The following is a 16,171-nucleotide window of genomic DNA, read 5'->3' as shown; positions in this document are numbered from 1 at the left end:
TATAGTTTATGAAAATAATGGATAGTGTCTGATTTTTGTCCAGTTGGAGTACGTTGTCCCATTTAGAATGCATGTTTTAGGGTAATTATGTTTTCTTCCCATTGCCTAACATACCTAATCTCATTTTTCTTATGTGAGTAATAAATTAGTGTGCATTCAGAAGGAAGCTTGCTTAAGCATTAAGAAATTTGCTGGAAGCAAATTGTAAAAGATAACTTACATGACTATGTCATGAGCTTTTTGTCTCTGTTTTTTCCTAGGATGCTATTCTGAAATACAATGTGGCATATTCTAAGAAATGGGACTTTACAGCTTTGGTTGATTTCTGGGATAAGGTAAAAGTGTGCTTATTTCTTTGGCTGTAAATGGTACTATTTTTTAAAAAGGTCTGAGAATTCTTCATTACCAACAAAATTTTATTTTACTTAATGGTTTTCCAAATGCTTGATTTAGGTAGATAATTTGGTACTGAATTTTATTTTATTTCCTTGTTATAGTATTTTTTTACGTCGTTAATACTGATATCATTATTATCAATGTATGTATCTGTTCCATGACTAGATGTTTTCCTCTTTTGGATTTTTAGACAATGTCTCAAAATTTTTTAGTCTGGGCTGCCCTCGAACTGCTGCCACTGTTGCCTATCTCCTGAATGCTGGGATTACAAATATGAGCCAGCACAAAGGTGTTGTGATTTATGCATATATATAGGCTGTGAAATTTTACCTTGTTATCATCTACACTATAGTAATGTGTGTATGTGTACACACATACAGTAGTAACATTTCATGTTATAAGTACGTGTCTATGTATATATCAGATTATTTCTTTAGATAATCCCAGAAATTAGATGTTGAGGTGAAGAGATACAGAAGCATGTATCTCTTGGTAGTCTGCATATATGCTGTGAAGTAATTTTTCCGGAGCTACTGCAGCTTCCTATGTCCTCATTGTGGTAAGAGCATCACACTAGAACTACCAGCAAGATGAATAGCAGCATCTCTTTGTAAAAAATGGCAGGAAACGTCTTTTAACATTGCATTTTGGGGTGTAGTATGATGGTGCATGTTTATCATCCTAGCAGTAACAAGGCTGAGGCAGGCAGGAGGCTCTCCAGTTAAGAACAGCCTGGGTGAATACAGAGAGATCTAATTGATTCCGAACTATGCAGTAATAGTAACCCTAACCCTAACCTTTTTTTCTTTTTTCAATTAAAATTGCTTTGACCTTTGTACACTTTTACATGAACATGAGTTTTTGTTCCTTTGAGGTAAATATCCCAAGATGTTTTTAAGTGTATTTTTTAGTTTTAGAAGAAATTGCCAAACTACTTCCCAAAAAGAGCTGTCCCAAAGATGACAATATGCTTTTGCTAAGTGACTAAGTTTCCACCCAAGATAGGTACTTTTATATATAATCTTTCAAAAATTACAATTTGAGTTGTTTATATTTCTCATGTTATTTTGAATCCTTTCAATCATTTATGCTTCATTTGTTAATAATGGAAACAAAATTGTTCTTAGAACATTATAAATTGCAATGTTTAATATTCTGCAATTTGGTTATGTAAGAGAGAATAGTTGTTGAACTGTGAGCGTGGCTACATTGTTACTTCATGCCTTTTTGTCTCTAGCTGTCTTTCAGGAAAATAATTTTGAGGTAATTAAAATCATTACTATTTTTCCATTTCACAAATGATTTTTGAGATGGGCTTGTTGAACGAAGGTGTCCCTAGTGGAAACAGTCTAGCTCAGTCACATGTACTGTAGTTGTCCTGTGATCATTTTCTGAGAGCTGATAAAGTTCCTTCCACCTTTCTTTTAACATTTTGTTTCTGCTGACCTCCTCTAAAATGAGGTCACACCCCCTTTTTATTTCTATGACAGGTGCATTAAGTTGTCTTTTGGAACTCTCTTAACTTTATTTTTGAATTCTTGGCATGATCTAGCAGGTTAAAGCATTCCTGGTAGAGACTTGAAGGTCTTGACCTTTGTGTCTACCAGGCACTCTAAATACTCATGGTCTTGGCTTTAGATGTGGCCTGGTAGTCAGACTGGCTTTCAGAGTTAGCAAATCAGGAGACTACTAGATGAAAAATGTGTTGAGTAAAGAGATGTTTGTGATGTCTGTTACCAATCCTTCCTAAACACACAGTACCCTCAAATACAATTTCTGTGACATTTCTGACATTTCCTGTGACATTGATAGGTTAAGAATCTCTGTTCTCACCATGTGGTGGCGGCAAATTCATTTAATCCCAGCACTTGGGAGGCAGAGACAGGCAGATCCATGAGTCTCTGAGTTCAAGGCCAGCCTGATCTACAGAACGATCTACAGAACAGGCTCCAAAGCTACAGAGAAACCCTGTCTCGAAAAACAACAACAAAACAAACAAACAAGGAATCTCTGTTCTCTAGGACTTCTGCTTTGTCAGGTGCCAGACAGGAATATTATTTAAAACTTCATATTAATAATGCATTTTGGTGGGGAAGAAACCTGAAACATGAAAATGCAGTTGACGTAGGAGACACTGCACTGCTATCTTTTCATTTTCCAGTGTTGAATTCACAAGCATTATTTACAAGACTGAATGTTGTGCTTTTGTGCTTTCAGATATTGTATATCTGGATCATGGAGGCCTTGTTAAAATATAGAGTGCTGCCACTGCTCTCTCTATGGTTCCAACTTCGAAAGTGAGCCTGGGGACTTAAAACTGTATGTTTGTATCAGGTTCCAGAGGTCACATTAGACCCCTGATGGCTTTATAGTATTAGACAAGTTATCTTATTCTTTTGTATACAGGGGGTCAAATACTTTCTTTGATTACTGTGTAGGTATATTTTAAGGATCTAAGCTAAGTGTTATATCTGAAGCCACTCTTTAAAATTCTAGAATACTTGTAGATTCATTCTGCACCTGGCTGCAGCTCCTGTCTGGTACTTTTTTCTGTCTATTTAGAGAAATATTCTGGGGTGCTATGGCTGCCTCTGTCTATCAGGAGCAATGTAGCTTCCTGGGGACACAGTGAAAAAAAGAAAAAAATTTCTAGAATGCCAATCCAATATTGTTTTATTTTTTAAAAAGATTTGTTTATTTATTATGTGTACAACATTCTGCCTCCATGTATGCTCACACGTCAGAAGAGGGCGCCAGATCTCATTACAGATGGCTGTGAGCCACCATATGGTTGCTGGGAATGGAACTCAGGACCTCTGGAAGAGCAGCCAGTGCTCTTAACCACTGAGCCATCTCTCCAGCCCCCTATTGTTTTATTTTTTAAAAAATGATTCTGTCTTAGGTACATTGAATGTGCAGCTTTAATGTATTAATACTTTAAAATGAACAAATAAATATGTTGATTCCTAAATTCTACATCATTGGCTATTTTTATAGAATAGGTCCTAGTAATAAAATTATCAGGTCAAAGTGTATTGTGATTTCAGTGTGAAATGTCTGCAAAGATCTGTTTTGAACACTTGGTTTCTAGCTGATAGCCCTGTCTTAAAAGGTTGTGGAACCTTTTGGGTGTGAAGTTGGCTGGCAGAGGTAGGACTTAGAGGCATGGAGATGGTCACATGTCGTGTTTTACACTTCTGGGGGTTACAAATATGAGGTGATCTTTTTGTTGTTGTTTTTGTTTTTCGATACAAGGTTTCGCTGTGGTTTTAGAGCCTGTCCTGGAACTAGCTCTTGTAGACCAGGCTAGCCTCAAACTCACAGAGATTCACCTGCCTCTGCCTCCCGAGTGTTGAGATTAAATTAGGTGTGTGCCACCACCATCTGGATGTATGAGCCGATTTTAACCATCCATGCCTTCCCTGTCATGATAGGTATAATACCCTCTGAAACCATAAGCCAAAATAAACCTTCTCTTAAGTTGTGTCTTGTTATATATTTGATTTCAGTGTTGAGAAAAGTAACTAATGCAGAACACTGGCTCTAGGAATGGTGCCATTAGTACTATAAATTGGACCGTGAGGCCTTTGAAATCATTTGTAGGAGAAATGAAAAAGTTTGAAGCTGTGGGCCCTGGTATGCTTCTAATGGAGCATTCTAGTGCTGGTGCAAAAGACCAGAATGCTGATAGAAGTGCAGTCCTGAAGTTATAGGGGAAACGGGATTCATCTGGGATCTGGACTAGAAAAGCCATTTTTATTAGAGCTAGGCAAAACAAATTGACTACTTTCTGTTGTGTCCTGAAAACTGGGTGAAGAAATTCAAAAATAGTCAACTAAGGAAATTTCAAGACAGCATAGCATTCAGGTTGTGGTGCAATTATTGCTCAAAATGTTTAGTATAATTATTACTCATTGTGTTTGGTGGGGTTTATAATAAAATTCAAAACAAAACACGGAGCAGAAAGATGTGAAAAAATGTGTAGGAAAAGAGTGAATTGGGTTAGAGTCATAGAAGATAATGTAGAGTCTGTATTATAAAATCTTAGTATAATTTACTACAGTTCATCTTGGGACAATAGTAAAGATACCTGGAGGGCAAGACCCCAGCTCTTGATGTTTCAGCTTATAAAAATGCAAATTCATTTCAAAGGAGAATTCCCAAACAAAGAGAATTTTCTGGGTATCCTGTTTGCCCAGTACTCCCCATGGCCATATTTTTCTCAGGTTCATCCGGGGAAGTATTTAAATGCCACTGCAGCTTGTGATAGAAGGGACTCAGCTACATTTTTAGCTAGGAGCATAACTTAGTGTTTTCTGCATGGAGCTACTTTTATAGGCATGCAAGATGCAAATGCTAGAGGGTTGTGGAGAGATACATGAAGGTTCCAGAAAACCTGCTTAGCTAGCGATGTAGCAGTCAGACTCCCTGCCTGGATGTCCGGATAGCCTGTATGTAGTGGAGGTATGTTGTTGACGCCAGGCATTAAGTGTGATTCCAGAATTGTTAGAATCAAAGCCTCAGTGCTGGTAGCCCTGGCAACCCAAACTTGGCCACCTATCTTCAATAGGCTATATGGCTGAGCAGTTAAGAGTCCTGGTTGTCTTTACAGAGGACCCAGGTTCAATTCCCAGCACTCACATGGTAGCTTTCAACTGTCTGTAACTCCAGTTCCAGGGGATCTGATATCGTCACACCAATGCAATAAAATAAAGTAAAATAAATTTTTAAATAAATATATATATATATAAAACAGAATTTTGTCAGTTATAATATCAGTGTGATATGAAACTTCTGATTTAAATAACATGACTTCTCAGACTCTAAATAACTTTAATATTATTGGGATTTATAATTAGATTATAAGGTTGACAACTTGCCTTTTATAATTTGAGATTCTTTCCTGTATATATCTTCTATGTACTATAATTTTTACAGACCTAAAGAAATTCTTCAGTTGCTTTTAAGGAAAGAAGAAAAAGAAACCTTTTATATTATTTATTGACGAGAAGACCTCCATATATCAAAAAGGAATTGCTGCTTATTGTATCCTTACTTTTCTGAAATTTAAATCTAATATCCAATTCAGAGAGAAAATTGTAAATAGTTTTAAAGATATATACTTGAAATGGGAATAGATTTGAATTTGATCAGTTCCTAAGCAGGTAGGTGAATGTAACTATTTACTGGATATAGGAAAGATTATTAGACTCCAAAACCTGTATGCTTTCTATTGTAATGATGTTTGTCTTTGGTTTTATTGCTATGAAGAGACAACCATGACCACGGCAACTCTTCTAAAGAAAACATTTAATTGAAGGAATCAGCTTATAGTTCAAAGTTTAGTTCGTCATCATCATGGTGGGGAACATGGTGGCAAGCTGGCAGACATGGTGCCGGAGGAGTAACTGAGAGTCTTACTTATATCTTGGAGGCAACAGGAATTCAACTGAAACACTGGATGGTATCCCGAGCATAGGAAACCTCAAAGCCCACCCCATAGTGACACACTTCCTCTAACAAGGCCATACCTACTCCAACAAAGCCACACTTCCTCATAGTGCTTTTCCCTATGATTATGGGAGCCAGATACATTCAGACTACTACAATGTTTTCCCCTAAAGAACACTAAATACCTCTGTACATAATACACTTTATTATGCAAGATAAAGTATTGCTTGTCAGCTTTATCATTAGAAAGGGACATTGGACATGTCCATAAATGAGTATAATAATTAAGTAGCATAGCAGAAGAAATATTCTGATAGGGCCTGGTATGCCACAGAAAGACAAAAGAATTATATTTAGGGTCAGTGGACAAAAGCATATAGAAGATATACCTCTTGGTTAGTTGAGAGTATGTATAGAAATACAGTTAAAGGAAATACATCTATTAAGTGAATAACAGGTTGGTTTGGTGGCGTCATTGTCTATTTTGGCAGCGTTTAGAATCACCTAGAAACAAGCCTCTGAGCATGCTTGTGAAGGATTAGATTAGTTACTTTAGGTTAGTTCTTGGGGGAATAGCCACTTTAACCTTGGGTGGCACTATCTCATGGGTCCTGGACTGAATAAGAGAGAAAGCAAATGAAGCAGTAACGTCTGTTTTGACTGTGACTGCAGTATAGTGATGTGTCTGAGGACTGCTTCCCTGATTACTGCCCCATGATGATGGACTGTATCCTGACTGTGAGCCAAAATAAGCACTTCTTTCCTCAAGCTGCCTTTGTTAGGCAGCAAGGCAGGTAACAGAGGAAAGCGGTATGGAGGAGACCTTGGGGCTGTTGCTGATAGACTTGACCATGTGGTTCTTAGGCCATTGGAATTGCTTTGCAGGAGAAATGTGAAGAGTTTAGAACTTTGGACTGGAAAACCCTTGGCTACAATGATTAACAGAGCTTAATGGGTCATTCTGTTGGGAACTTTGGAGACAAAAATGTGAAAATGTGCACCCACCGTGTGGGTCTGGCTCATGAAGTCTCAGCAGGGAACAAAGACTGTACTGACTGGGTTAGGGAAAAATAGGTGTTCTGATAATGATTCTGCCTGTGCTCATCGTGAATCCTGAGAGGCTGAGTAAGGCTGAATTTAAAGGTAATGGGCTAGTTTATTTGGCAAAGACAATTTGAAGAAAGGATAGCCTTCAGTTTGCGGCATGGTTACAGCTCACTGTCTTACTAGGTCTGTGAGAGAGTAGAAAGTAGATCAGGAAAACAAGAAAAATGTGAAGTTTGTCAAGGAATGGAAGTCTTAACTTTTTGAACAAGGAAAGTGCAGATGAAGAAGATCTGTTAAGTTAAGAAGATAAGTTTTTTTAACTACAGGAAAATGCCTGACAAGGTAGTAACCTTGTGGAGTTCAGAAGAGGGCATCAAATTCCCCTGGAATTAGCATTAGAGAGGATTGTGAGCCACTGTATAGGTGCTAGGAACCAAGTACAGGGTCTTTGCAAGAACACCAAGTGCTCTTAACTGCTGGGATGTCTCCAGTCCTTTTCTAAGAACTTTGCATATTTGCACTTATTCTCATGTATATTACTCATTTTTTAAAATGTGTTTTTGGTTTTGAATCAGGGTCTCACTTTTGTAGCCCTGGCTGTCCTGGAACTCACTTTGTAGACCAGACTGATCTCCAAAGCACAGAGTTCCACCTGCCTCTGCCCGAGTGCTGGGGATTAAAGGCATACACCACTACACTTGGCTTTACTTTACTCATTTTATATTAAATTTTGCATATGAGTTAAGAGCTCAGTTTTATTATACTCTAAATCTAAAAAAAAAAAATTTAGTGTGCTGTGTGTGTATACAGGGACACATCTACACACAAACATAATGTGGAGGTCAGAGAACCCCTTTCAGAGTCAGTTCTCGTCCACCATGTGGACTCTGGGAATGGAGCCCAGATCATCAAGCTTTTGAAAGGTTCCTTTATCTGCAGTTTATTATTTTCTGTGTGAGCATCCATTTCCAGTTAATTTTTGGGTATTTATTGTAAGAAATAGGGGTCCAGCTTCATTATTTTGGTTATAGCTAGTCAGTTGTCCAAATACCATTTGTGAGAAGCGTGTTCTCTAATTCTCTTGGTTCTCTTATCAAAACCCAAGTTTCTATATGTGTGGAAGTTTATCCTAGGCTTCAGTCTTGATTACTGTACCTTTGTAGTCAGCTTTACAATCAGGAAACATGTATCTTCTAACTTGATTTTTTTTCTTTGTTTATTTGGCTTTGTTGGATCTTTTGCATTTGGATATGAATTTTAGGATGTTTGTTAACTTATGCAAAAAAGAAAGCTTCAGTAGGCAGCTTTTATAATCATGTTAGAATCAAAATTAATTGCACTTTGTGAGTTAGTGCCAGAATTTCAGGGTTGCTTTATTGAGCTTTTGACCCATGACAGCCATAAAGTAATGGATTCCTTATCTGTTCCTCTGACAGGAAATTGGATGTCTCAGTATCCTTGAATCTTAATGAGTCTACTTCTTAGAGAGATTTAATTTCTGATGCAATGAAAAGTTAACCAAATTGATACAGTTTTTTCTTTGTCACTTAGTTATTGAATATAACATTTGTATTTTGTAATCTTCTTGGCTTTAAGTGGATAACTTCCTTAAACTAATATTAAATTTGATACCTTGAGATGGCAGTAAAACTGGTACCTGTTTGACCTCGCTGGGTAGTAATTATTTCATCCTTTCGTTCTTTCCCCCCTTCCTCTCCTAATGCTCAGCTCGGGCTTCCCTCTTTATCTGGAGACCTTGCCCCTGGCATACACAAAGGATTAGGGTGATATATATATATATATAGCAAGTTTGTGTAGGTTTAGTGTAGGTCGTAAATACATGTGATTACCAAGGTGCTGATGATAGTTTTATAGCTCTTTAGGGAAAGGATTCCTTTCCATTTTTATTTACCTTGTCAACATGCAGAGGAATAAAAGAACTTAAAACAGAGCAAATTCTTTCTTATTTCTTACTGAATTTTTTTTAAATATCCTTATTTTGATTGTTTTAAAAGGTATGTGCTATGCATTTTTCCCTGCTCCTCTTCTGTCCCCCCTTCTCTTACTGTATTCTTAAGTTTGCCTGCGTGTATAATGTTTTAAATATTTATATTTGTCTCATATAATTATATTTTCAGCTAAGTATATGCTTAAATGTCTTACTTATTGTATATTACAAATTTTTCTGTTACAGATGTATAGTTTTTAATATTAATAATTGCATAGTAGTCTATTAAATTGACATCATTTTCTCAGCTATTGCAGAGTTAGAGATTTGAGAATATCCATGTAGAATAGCTAGAGGCTTGGGGTAGTTTCTCTGCTGTGATAGAATGGCTATTTTGTCATTGTTCCTGTAGTTAACAAAAAAATTTAGATGTTTAAGAGGTTTGTATGTTTTCTTATCTGTCACATCTTGGAAGATTAATATAGAACTTTATTAAGTCATAGCCCGCGGGGACAGTGCTGCCCAGGCCTTCCACAGTTAGTGAGAAGTGAGTGTCAGGCATTAAAAATGGCAGTGGTAATGGAAAAGGAGTGAGTTAGTGCAAGGGGTATAATTGTTTGGCTAGGTTTGAAATAGAAAGTGAATTATGTATGTTTTGTGTTACCTGTATCTACCTTCTGGAGTAGGAATGCTTTTCAGTCTAAAGAGTTTGTAAATATTGTTTTCTTAAAGGATTTTGAATTAGTTTTTTTTAATTTATATTTATTTTTAACTGATAAGAATTAAAAACTATAAGAATTAAAAACTGTATGTATAGATACCAATGTGATATTTCAGTACACGTTTATACTGTGTAATATTTAAATCAAGTTAAACATTGATTTTCTAAAACATTCATCATTTCTTTATAGAGAAAACATTGAAGAACTTAACTTTTAGAAATATATAGTATATTATTGTCATCTTTTGGTCATCTTGCTACACTAACTCTTTATTTAATTATCACATTGAATGCTGAGTGCTGTGCTTTGTTAAGGAGAAAATATCCAGTGAAATTTAATATCATACTAGCATTAGTAATAAAGCTTGATTCCACATTACTGTTATTACCTTCAGACTTATGTCTCTGTTAGAATCACGGGACCCATAGTTCCAGTCGTGACACACGACCATCCTGCTTTGGAATGGGAGTAGGAGTATTGCTGAAACTGTCATTATTTTGTCAAGAGCCAGCAAAAATTACAGAGATCAATCTATTAATTTGTAATTTATAGTTATTTATATTAGGTACACCATGTTGAAATTGCAGTTATTTAATGGTTTTGCATCTTGAGTGCTAGTGGCCTTCTTTACTGTCAGCTGTTAGAAGTATTGGGAACAAATCATGTTTTTTATGGTCCTCCTGTGTGGCGTTCCACAAAATTAAACCCAAGCACTTCAATAATTTATATTCCAAATAGATCAATATTCTTACTCTGGGCATTTTTCACAGGAGGTTTAAACGGCATGCCTTATATGTTAGTGAATGCTCTCTTGTTTTAATGCATTATAAAGGAGCTTTAAACATTTCCGTCTTTTAGCACCTGTGGCATTATTTCATTTCACTCTTAATTATGTACTTGAGGTTTATTTCATACATTAAAGTCAGAGACTGAGGAGGAGCATGAATGTATGTTTAAGAGGAGCTCTTTCTGTTGCAGGAGTGGATGGTGGGTCTAAAGTGCTTTATAATTATTCATTAATCTGCACACATCCTTTATAAACTTAGAATTTTCATACAATATATTTTGAGCATGTTTCCCATCCCCCACCTCCTCCCACGTCTCCTCCTCACCACCACTTACCCAAATATAATGTTCTTTTCCTTCTTGGCAAAAACAAGAACAAAATTCAAAACAAGCAAAAAGCTAATGACAAAAAATGCCAAAAGAAACAAAAACCTTTTAATAAAAAATAGTTTGATATATATAAATTTAATGACTATATATTTCATGATATGTGCAAAAATATTTGATATAGAGAGCCTTAAATTTTAAAATTGATTTATGTAACAAACTTTTTTATTGATTTTATTGAGCTCTACATTTTTCTCTGCTCCCCTCCCTGCCTCTCCCTTCCCCCTTCAATCCTCCCCCAAGGTCCCCATGCTCCCAATTTACTCAGGAGATCTTGTCTTTTTCTACTTTCTACTTCCCATGTAGATTATATCTATGTGAGTCTCTCTTAGTGTCCGTATTGTTGTCTAAGTTCTCTGGAATTGTGGTTTGTAGGCTGGCTTTCTTTGCTTTATGTCTAAAAACCACTCATGAGTGAGTACATGTGATAATTGTCTTTCTGTGTCTGGGTTACCTCACTCAAAATAATGTTTTCTAGCTCCATCCATTTTCCTGCAAAATTCAAGCTGTCGTTCTTTTTTTCTGCTGTGTAGTACTCCATTGTGTAAATGTATCACATTTTCCTTATCCATTCTTTGGTCAAGGGGCATTTAGATTGTTTCCAGGTTCTGGCTATGACAAACAAAGCTGCTGTGAACATAGTTGAGCACATGTCCTTGCGGCACGATTGAGCATCCTTTGGATATATACCCAAAAGTGGTATTACTGGGTCTTGAGGAAGGTTGTTTCTTAATTTTCTAACATCCAAAGGGGTTGTACCAGCTTGCATTCCCAGCAGCAATGCAGAAGTGTTCCCTTTTCCCCACAACCTCTCCAGCATAAGTTGTCATCAGTGTCTTTGATTTTGGCCATTCTTACAGGACAACACAATTTATTATGTCCCAGGGTAAAGTATGTATTGTTGTACTGTTATACCTACATTTAAATAAGATAAGATTTCTTAAAGTTTTGTGATTATGAGAAGCTTAAAATTATAATGTACTAGCAGAGCAAGAATATAAACCTAGAAAAACAACATAACTTGTATTAAAGTAGTTTGCAAAGTTCTCACATGGGGAAATTAATGGCTTTAAGTTTTGATTAACACCTGTATTATGTGACAGAATCTTAAAATGATTAGAAAAAATTCAGCATAAAAATTATCATTAAAGGACATAAAAGACAGTTGTGTGAGCATCTGTATCACTTGAGCTTCAATACACTTATGCATCACAGGGTATATTGTATACTGCCTAGCCTTCCATAATATAACATATTATCATGATTGTAACTGTATCAAAGATACTTAGCAACATCTGTATGTTGAAGTTAATTTGCCCTTCCTCCCAGCTGGTTTTCTATAAACATTTTACTCCATAATATTCTTTAGACTAGTTTGAAGAAAACTAATCTAAGGCAAGTAGTTGTGGTGACCACTGTTTCAAACCTAAACAGACTTCTGTATTCAATAAAGATGTTTCTCCAGTGTAGCCCTTTGGTATTGTGGGGGTTTAGCACTATAGAAGTATGGTTTTGCTAATGAATGCATACTTTATAGCTTCTGGTTTAGAATTATTAATAGATAATTTATTTCCTGGGTCTCTCTTGAAAGCTTAAAAAATTGTAAATGTCCTTGTGTTTGTTATGAAGAACCTGTAGCAAATCCCTAATCAAATGAAAGCAGCCTTGGATGTTTCATAAGACTGCAGCTAATGCCTTTATCTCTGTAGCTTTCGAGCCTCTGACTTGGAGTTCTGTGGAAGCTTAACCTTTTTGGACTTCTTCCCTTGGTGACTCACAGTCTCTGGAATCAATAAGGTCTGCATTTCTTTATAGCACAAGCTAATTTAATTCATGAGAACTGTGGAAGCCAAAAGGCATCTAATCAGAGTCACTAAAATATTAAAACAGATAAATTGTGACTTGTAGGTTTACATGAAATATGTCATGTTCCATCATCACTTTCACTTGGTTTATGTGCGTTATTGTATTGGGGCATATGTTTAAGATTTATATTCATGGTTCTTCTAAATGTAGTTCATATCCCATAGGACACATTGCTACAACTGGAATGAGGCACTTTGCTTTGAAAGACTTATCAAGTTGTGGAAGCTCATTCTTAGTGGAGCCCTCCATGTGCCATTGATGTCACTGATGAAGTTAGAGTTATCTTTTGATTATGAAATACTAGATTGTATTTATCACTTGGCACACAAAGATGTCAGATGTTATGGGTACTCAGAGTGGAAATCGATTCAGTAGAGTTTGTTCTGTATTCTAATAATGAAATTAATCTAGTATATTAATGTCCTTTAGCTGCCAGCCTTTCATTTATTTATTTGAATTAAATAGTAAGTAGCTATTCCTTTTAAATGTGACTTTAGTATTGACTTCATTATTCAGATGCCTACTCTGTTAGAGTGCGGTAATTCGGTGCTTTAATCTCCCCTGTGGCTTACATCTCTCAGCATCTATCTTTGAACTATGCTACTTTTTTGGGCGTTTGGCATTTTATGTACCCAATTTGATGTGATGCCTTAATTCCTATTAAATTAATTTTCATTTAATATTATATGTTGAGACCCATTAAGAATGAATCTTTCATATTCCTTTTTTTTTTGTAAGTGGAATGCCTTAGTCCCTGGTTGCCACAACTGTTCCTTGGTTATAAGAAGAGTATTGTAAAAAGACATTTTCTCAAGCAAGAACCATTTCCAGCATAGTAAAATATGGAGTATTTCCAGAGCCATAGGAAGAGCAGCTCAAAGATAAACAACAGGCATCTTCCTCTGGTAGTGGAATATTGAAGCGTCTCAGTCTCTGCTACACACAGCCCTTTCTTGGCTATGTTTTCTATCTCCTGCAAGAGATCTTTTCTTCTTTCATGCCTTTTGCCCAAGAATCACAGAACATTCCAGGTTCAATCTTAGCTCAAGTTCCTCCAAGATTTGCCTGTATTGCAAGGTATTCCTTATATTTTCTTTCTTTGCTGAAGCATCCTCTGATGGAGACAGTGGTGGTCCCTACTTTTGAGAGCTTTACTTTGTACAGTATAAGCAGTACCCCTTTTCTAATTCTCATAGCCCTGCCCCCATAGCTAGACATTGTTAAAGCATTTCTGTTTTACAACTGAAAACCAGGGTGTATAGAAGAGTTTTGTTGTTCGTGGTAGATGTTTTGTTTTGTTTCTAGAGGTAGAGTCACACTGTGTGGCCCTGGCTGGCCTGGGACTCACTATGTAGGCCAGTCTGGCCTTAAACTCACAGAGATCTACCTCCTTCTGCTTCCCAAATGCTGGGATTAAAGGTGTGCACTTCTGTGCCTTTCTTGAGAGTTGGAGAAATGACACGAAATTAGAATTTGTTAATCATTTTAGCTGCCCCAAGCCACTACTTCCAGTCAGCTGTCCTTCCCCCATCTTATCAGATGCTGTAACTTTCCTTCCTGAGCTTTCTGAAGCTCACCTCTTTCCAGCGCAGTCTCCTCCATATTAGTAACACAGCGCAGCTGGTGTACTGCCGTCACTGCTCAGCCAACCCTTGTGCTGTGCTGCTCTCTGAGTTCCTCTTTGAGTTACACAGTGGGCTGTCTGAATCATGTTCTGAAGCCTTCTATAACATTCTCCTATTTTCAGTTCTCTTGGTCGATAATTTATGAAATTATTTTATGTTGTCTCTGCCCACCTCTCTGGCGTTGCTTCACACTACTTCCTGTTCCTGGCCTCTTAGTCTAAAACTCTCATTGCGGTTCTCTGGAACCACAAGCTGTTTGTTCCCTTCCATCCTTAGGCTCAGCTCAGGTTTGGTGTCTTGTCCTTTCAGCCCCTCCTCCCTGTTCTTCAGTGTCCTCACGGTTCTGTCTTCTCCTCTCTACACTGTTTCTCATGTTCTGTTTGAACGTCTATATTTTCCCTAAGACTAAGCTGCTTCCAGGTAGGACCTCTAGTGTGAGCTTTGAACCACAGTCTCTGACCCATTTCAGAGTAACTGTGTAAGGTGACAGTTGGCCTCTGATTGACAACAAGTAGAGAGAAGGAGCCAGTAGATATAACCCTTAGGATTGTTGAATACGTGTTTATGCTGAAGTGATATCTCTAGAGGAAAGGCTTGGTCATTCCTCCCAAAGCTCAACTTGATGGTCTAGACAGAGGAGGTGAACAGTGCACATTCGCAACCTGTGACTAGATTTAAGGGGAAACCAGCCTTTTGTTCTCTGAGATTCCTGAGCGCAGCAAACCCGCTTTGAGCCTATTTACTTCTTTAATTCCCAACATGCAGAAAAAGACTAAACCTAAACTCTAATCTGGTTTTCTTGAACATTGAAGTACTACCCTGATCTTTTCATCTTCCATCTTGTATAAGCTATAGAGCCAAAACTATTTTAAGGGAAAAAATTATCTGACCATTTTTAAACACAAAAATGAATTAACCCTGATACAATTGAATTTTAAAAACTTAAGCACAAAGCTGATGATTTAGTTTGTGTGGTTTATAATTAACTACACATTTGACTGAGAGCCTCTAATTCTTCCCTGGATACTCAGGTGAGCATTTCTTTAGAATTGATAGCAAGTGGAACAAGATCCATGCTGCTCAGATAGTGGCCAGTGGCCACTTGTAACTGAAATGAGGTGAAGCTTAAGTCCTCATTACATTCAGATTCAAACTTCAAGTGCTGGGTCACCACATGTGGTGACACAGACCACTTCTTACTGCTGCAGTTCACTAGAAACTACTGTACTAGCTCATCCCTGAGATTCCTTGGCCTTTGAGTAGCTGTTACAGGGCATGTTTTAGGGGACTGTTTGGAATGGGCTGTTAGATTAGGGCTGCTTAGGTTCATTTACTCCCTGTAGTTAGTTAATGCCATCCTGACTGAGGATGCTGCTTAGGTAAAAGCTGTCGGGAGGTCACATCCTCCCACTCGAGATTTCTCTAACTTCTTAGCATTTTTTTAAATCACATTTTGAATTTTTTTCTAGACTGTATATTACTTGAAATAATTGAGTTCCTAAGTAGAATTTGAAATTGAATTAGAAATATTTTCTTTGTAGTAGTACTGTCTTAATTGCTAATAAATTTTTCTTCTTCTAAAGAATCTGCCACCAGGGGGTGCCCTTAAACCTTTTGAGAATTAGGTTTCTTTCAGCTTTAATTAAAGTGAAATTCATATTGTAGTTTTGTTTATTAATACTAAGTTATCAAGAATGAAGTACTCTGTGTATGTACAGTTCTTGATTTGTATGGAATTTTTATTGTATTAATAAGTTTGGTAAGCTTTCATTGAATTCTCTTAAATTAATTAAAAATTCAAAGTATTTCTTAGAGTATAAAAATCTTAAAAGTAAGGTGAACATCCAAACTGGCTAGGCTCCCGCAAAGCCAGCACATTAAGTAGGATCAAAACCCCGTGCCATTGTCCTTAGCTTCTCATCAGTCCTCATTGTTCGCCATGC

The 16,171-nt window shown here is 36.8% G+C and overlaps 1 protein-coding gene and 1 non-coding gene across 2 annotated transcripts in view; both read left to right on the top strand.

Annotated features, from left to right (window-relative positions):
* The window catches only part of Parg (poly(ADP-ribose) glycohydrolase), a 103,488-nt gene that overhangs the window by 19,550 nt on the left and 67,767 nt on the right, over positions 1 to 16,171 (top strand). Inside the window, exon 6 of the mRNA XM_026779985.1 lies at positions 261 to 335. Within this exon, the coding sequence (XP_026635786.1) occupies positions 261 to 335 (75 nt within the window). The remainder of the gene's footprint in view (positions 1 to 260; positions 336 to 16,171) is intronic.
* On the top strand, positions 2,900 to 3,027 carry LOC113456221. The gene has a single exon (XR_003377078.1). It is a non-coding gene; the product is annotated as a small nucleolar RNA SNORA77 (small nucleolar RNA).

Source organism: Microtus ochrogaster, chromosome 6, assembly GCF_000317375.1.
Source record: "Microtus ochrogaster isolate Prairie Vole_2 chromosome 6, MicOch1.0, whole genome shotgun sequence".
In the NCBI taxonomy this organism is placed as follows: Eukaryota; Metazoa; Chordata; class Mammalia; order Rodentia; family Cricetidae; genus Microtus; species Microtus ochrogaster.
The sequence above is the reverse complement of the archived record's forward strand: the minus strand, read 5'-3'. Positions and strand labels throughout refer to the sequence as shown.